The sequence below is a fragment of the Nicotiana attenuata genome, unplaced genomic scaffold, assembly GCF_001879085.1.
Source record: "Nicotiana attenuata strain UT unplaced genomic scaffold, NIATTr2, whole genome shotgun sequence".
In the NCBI taxonomy this organism is placed as follows: Eukaryota; Viridiplantae; Streptophyta; class Magnoliopsida; order Solanales; family Solanaceae; genus Nicotiana; species Nicotiana attenuata.
Genome location: NW_017688136.1, coordinates 1 through 6009, shown reverse-complemented (window position 1 = coordinate 6009; position 6009 = coordinate 1). Strand labels below are relative to the sequence as shown.

Here is a 6009-nt window from a genome sequence, read left to right as displayed (position 1 = left end):
TTTTAGTTAGCAAGTAGTACAATAGTAGTTTACGCGACGTTTGCTTGTTTACCAATCTTAGCAAGTGACTGATGACAGTAAAACTCGGGACTTTTGTAATAAAAACTTAGAGTAAGAAGAAAATACTAAAAGGAAACACAGAGACAATCTGTGTATTTGATTGTTGTTTAGTAAGTCTTGACCAAGAAATAAGTATATTAGCTCTCTTGCTTAGAATTGCATAAACTTGTGCAGATGGAGAGACCTTATGTTTTGCCTGGAGTTGTGGTAGAGCATTGCTTTAGCACTGGCCTTCTACACATGCATTGTCATGGGCAGCACATGTATCATCATTCAATTGCACATGCCATTTCTTATTTTTGCAGAATCAAACCATCCGACCACAACTCACTATGAAAGTCTGATACAAATATTTTTATACGTTTTTTTTCAGTTATTGAATTTGAGGGGAGCCTTGGCACAACAGTAATGCATGCTGCTTCCCTGGTATCTAGTAGGTCACTCGTTTGAGACATAGAAATAACTTACATTTGCATAAATGCAAGAGAAACATAGCATACAGTATACACGATCGTTCTCTCCTGCTCTAGTTGTAGAGCACTTGGTATACTGAGTAAGCCCGATTTTCAGATGGATATTGAGTTTGTTTTTTTGAAGAAGATAAAAATGATGATGGCCTAACGGTCTTAATGAAATCATCGGAAATAGGATAACAATTCTAGATAAAGACAAAATCATATGCTTAATGCATGGTCAGCAAACTTACTTAGTGTATGTGTTATTAGATATGGTAATAGATAATTGATAAAATAGTTAAGGTTCGCGTAAGTTACTTGAATATCACGCTATCTAAAAAGGACTTTCTTAATAAAAAAAAAAAATTAGTAGTACAACATTTCTTTTCTCTTTTTCTGTACATGGCCCTGCAAAGTTACTTAGTATATGTACTGTTGAGAGGTAACAAATAACTGATAAAATAGTAGAGGTTCGCGTAAGTTACTCGAACACCAGGCTAATTAAAAGACACTATTTTGTGATCTAAATTTATACGACTGACTATTCCAACATACACAATTAAAGCGCCGACCAAGAGCCAGCAACATAACGACCCAACATCCATACAGAAACCAAAAAGATNATTGGAATTGTGATGTTTTGTGTAGAGATTAGGAGGGCTTTCATATTTTGCTGGTGCAGAGAAGAAGGATGATAGGGTTCTTGTGCCTGATTTGGGCTCTCTAACTAGCATATATGACAGGTGGGTTGATGCTGCTTCAAATTCTTGTTATTTATGTTCTTAGTTGCATGTTGCTGTAATGTTGTTTTGTTCTGTTGTACATGTTTTTTTTTGGGCAACATTTGACGGATTTTATGTTTCAGGGCTCGTGAGTTGTTTTATTATTTGAAAGGAGGGCAAGTTGATTATGGGGAAGAACATAGTAAGGCCTGTGGACATTCCCAATTCGGACGAATTTATGAACAGGGTTAGAATCTCTTTTTCCTCATTGTTTAGCTTTTTGTAATTTCAATGTTTGTAAATTCATGGTACTAATGAACAAGGTTGAAACTTGTCTTCCTTCTCTGTTTAGTTTTTATTGCATTACGATGTTTTTGTGAAATTATGAATGGTTAATTTAGCCTTTCGTACTTTCTTGTAAGCAGGGCATTACCCAGAATGGGATGAAGATCACCCTATTCATTTTGTTGGGCATTCAGCTGGAGCACAGGTTGTTCGAGTTTTGCAACAAATGCTGGCTGACAAGGTGAGTCTGCTTATAATTAATTCATGGATTGCGAGATTTAAAAGAAGTTTGTTGTTAATTTAAAGCTTATTGTGATTGTAGGCATTTAAGGGATTTGAGAACACGTCCGAGAACTGGGTCTTAAGCATCACATCGTTGTCTGGAGCATTCAACGGGACAACAAGAACCTATTTTGATGGAATGCAGTAGGTTTCTGATATCTTATTATCTGTAGTTCATTTATCCCAAAGAGAAAATCTTATTTTCTGTTGTTCAACTATATTTGATCTGTTATTGTGGTATAGACAACTATGTAAGTGCTATCATGGCTGTTCATTATATCAATTGCGCTATTGGCTTAATTTTTAGTAATGATCGAGCTTTAAGTAGATGCTATGTTCAGATGCCACTTTAGGTGCCTTCAATTCATTCAACCATTAATTATCATATTGGTATTCAATAATGATCATATGAAGGTTTTAACTTTGTTGTTTCTCTAAAATCTGCTTTAGAATTGCTGTTATCTGTTTGTAGTTTTTTCTTATAAGTTTTATGTTTACCCAAGATTTCTTATGGTTTGCTGAAATCGTGATCTTTATGTACTGAATCAACTGATTTCATTTACAGACCTGAAGATGGGAAGTCCTTGAGGCCAGTGTCTTTGCTCCAACTTTGTCGCATTGGAGTACTAATTTACGATTGGATTGACATTCCCTGGCTAAAGAACTATTACAACTTTGGGTTTGACCACTTCAACATATCCTGGAGAAAAATTGGAATATGGGGTCTTCTTGATTGCCTTTTAGGAAATGCTGGTCCGTTTGCTTCAGGGGATTGGATACTTCCTGATCTTACCCTCCAGGGGTCGATCAAGTTGAACAGCCACTTGCATACGTTTCCTAATACATACTACTTCAGCTATGCTACCAAGCGTACCGCGAAAGTCATGGGTCTAACAGTCCCTTCTGGCATACTTGGGATACATCCTCTGCTGTTCATCAGAGTCCTGCAAATGAGTCTATGGCGGCATCCTCCCGATGTCCCTCCCCCATATAAGGGATATAGGTGTGTCTTTTGTTTTCTCCTTATTATTTTGATTCAAATATATCGGCAGTTACAATGTAGCAAAGATTCCCAGCAAGGTATCTACTGCAAGTAATAGCCTGTTAGGGCAAGTTTTTAGGAAAAAAATAAATTCTTTTGAGTAGTGGCAGATGCTGAATTTCAGAAGCTAAAAATATTAGCTTTTCCTCAAAAGCACTTTTGGAACCTTGGCCAAGCACAAATAGCTGCTCTAATAATATTGGCAAAATTTCTTTTCAAATTGATTAGCCAAACACAATTTGCTATTTTTCAAAAGTACTTTTGACTAAAAAAACACTTTCTCAAAATAAGCAGATTTCGTAAGCTTGGTCAAACAAACTATAAGTGTTGTTGTTATGCCACTTATTCTCTGTTTTGAGGTTTTTGCTCTTTGTGCAACAGTATTTTGTATTGTCCGGACTAGTGTATGAAACTTGGCTATAGGCTCCATGAAATTGATGCATGCAAAAATTCCTTGGATGCACTAACGCCAGTTTCAAATTAAGTATTTAGAACATCACTTTGAGTGGGTTTCTTATCCTCCCAGTTTTAGTTCCGCCTCAAAGCTTTGTATAGCAATTTCGTAGTAATTGTCTTATGAGGAGTTTAGACTTGCAAATTATTATCTCTGAAAGATTCAAAACCGCCAAACCAACAGATTTTATCCTCTAGTTACTTCTTAAAGCAATTATCATGTATCCAAACGGGGCGGAACTGCTAAATAACAGTTCTTATACAAGCCATACGTAATTTCATCTTTCTGTACATCTAATTCTTGCAGGGATGAGGATTGGTGGGACAATGATGGTGCACTCAACACTATATCTATGACACACCCTCGCTTCCCAGTTGAGCACCCAAGTCAACTGGTTGTTAAAGATTCTGATTGCCACCCTTTGCGACCTGGCATTTGGTAGGCTACCGGTCTTAAGCTTCTGCTATTATATATCTTTTGCCAAGTTGCCATTCTGGTATTTAACTTCTTTAAATTCTATTATTAGTCTAGCAGTTTGTGAGAAAATTGAACTCTTTTCATAATTGACACAGTTTTTACTGACACTTCCATCATACTTATTTTCTCATTCCTATCTGGTTTTGAGGTTTTCATAGAATTGAACTCTTTTCTAAAGAACCACCACCTATTATTGGTCATGGATTCTTAGTTGTAAGTACTAAGAAGTTTCTAAACCAAAGTGTCATCTTCTCTATTTCTTTTGGTTATCATTAGGATTATAGTAATTAACTATTCTGAAGCAAGTCCAATTTACAAACCAGTATTTTCGTATGTCATTGTTTAAGGGTTTGTTATATTCCCTTATTTTGATTGATAGATTTGACTGGACATCCATATCTCTTTGTCCGGTTGAAGTGGATGTGTTAAAATTGTTGACAAGGTGGCTAGAAGTTGCAACATCAAGCCTTTTCTTGTTAGAGGAACTTTAAAGAAAATCTAGCAGAGGTGTGCGATTAAAGAATTGCTCAGATGGTCTTCTTTTTCATCTCCCAAAAAGATGAATCCTCTGTATTTGCTTTCCGCTTCTTGTAATTGGACTTCTGCACCTCTTGTTGCTCTATTATCTCAATTTCTCTTTTATGATTCCCATTTTACTCCCTTAAACATAATATTTTGGAAATTATGGCTTTTATGTTCTTAGTATTTATGCCTATTCACTTTGTGATATATGGAAAATGTTTGACTTTTAAAATTTGCAACTATTGGAAATACTGCATATTTGTCTTGACACATATCGGATACTTGAGATTGCTATAGAGTGAGATTGGAATTCTATGTGTAGTTGTTATTTGAATAAAACGACGGTATTTCAGGGCTGCTTTAGTATTGATATTTCTTTTTCTTTTTCTGGAATCAGGTACTATAAGATTGTTGAAGGTGATCACATTCTTTTCATTGTGAATCGCGAACGAGCTGGAGTTCAATTTGATTTGATCTATGACAGCATATTTGAGCGCTGCAGGAAGCACGTTTTCAGAAAAAATCCGATGATGCCAGACCATATAATTTCATAGTTAACATTATGTTGCCCTCACCGATGCGCTACAAGCTATAAAGAGAATAGAGGTTAAAGAGAAGGAAAACTGCGACGACATCACACACTCTTATGCTTTCTTGTTTTTCTTCAGACAAAAATTTATTTTTCTCTTGAAATGTAAATGTGAATAGATCAGAATCCCATTCTGCTTCTACTGTATGTAATGATTACCACCACTCTAGTGTGTAGGCTTTCAGAGGAAAAATGTGAATTAAGGAGACATGGTACACTGGTCCCTTGTAATATGAAAAACATAAAGATAGACTTTCATAGAATACAGTAGAGGTTTCTGCTTTAACTTTTTGATGATCTGCATTACGTTTTAGAATTTTAGTAAAAACTGATTGTTATGCATTTAAGTTATTATTGTGTTGCTTCTGAAGCTTACTGAACTCAAGATTTGGCCACTACACAGCGAGCTCTCTGTGGAACTGGTATTTGTTATTAGTTGAAGTCTTTCAATCTTCTTTTTTTCCTGAGTAGAAGCATTAAGGGTTGAATGGAGCAATATGGTGTATGGACACTGAGGATTCATATAGTTGATTCCAACTTACTTGGGGTTAAGACGTTATTGTACAAGCAACGCGGGTGAAGGGGATGGACGAAAAGAGCTTTTGAGGTTGGTGGGGAGTACTCTCGTCTGCGTTCTTTTTTGAATAGCGGATTGTTTTTCTCCATCCAGTAATGTAGGTTAATTGATGAAATCTCGTTAAATTGTTGTGCCTCCTTTGATACATTTCTCTTTCGTGGTCTAATTTACTGTCATTCACAGGTGCGTTGTTATCTTCCAGACAGGGAGGTGGTGGCGGGGGGTTATAATAGAGCTGGAGTCATTGGAGCCTGGATTATTTTAGTGCAATGCAAATGAAGTTAGCCAGTTGCTTGTTTCCAATCTTGCAATGCTGATGCATAAAACTCGGGCTTTGTATAAAAAACTTGATAAGAAGAAATACTAAAAGGAAACACAGAGACAATCTGTGTATTTGATGTTGTTTAGTAAGTCTTGCCAAAGAAAATAAGTATATTAGCTCTCTTGCTTAGAATTGCATAAACTTGTGCAGATGGAGAGACCTTATGTTTTGCCTGGAGTTGTGGTAGAGCATTGCTTTAGCACTGGCCTTCTACACATGCAT

General features: G+C 36.2%; 1 protein-coding gene across 1 annotated transcript; it reads left to right on the top strand.

Moving 5' to 3' along the window:
* Window positions 1-433: 433 nt before the first annotated feature.
* On the top strand, window positions 434-3742 carry LOC109222317 (lipase-like; the record flags this gene model as incomplete). The annotated part of the gene is made up of 7 exons (XM_019386681.1): window positions 434-486; window positions 1164-1258; window positions 1381-1484; window positions 1663-1763; window positions 1845-1948; window positions 2370-2807; window positions 3607-3742. Coding segments are annotated over 7 exons (1031 nt in total), but the record flags the coding sequence as incomplete, so codon positions are not given.
* Between the last annotated feature and the right edge of the window lie 2267 nt (window positions 3743-6009).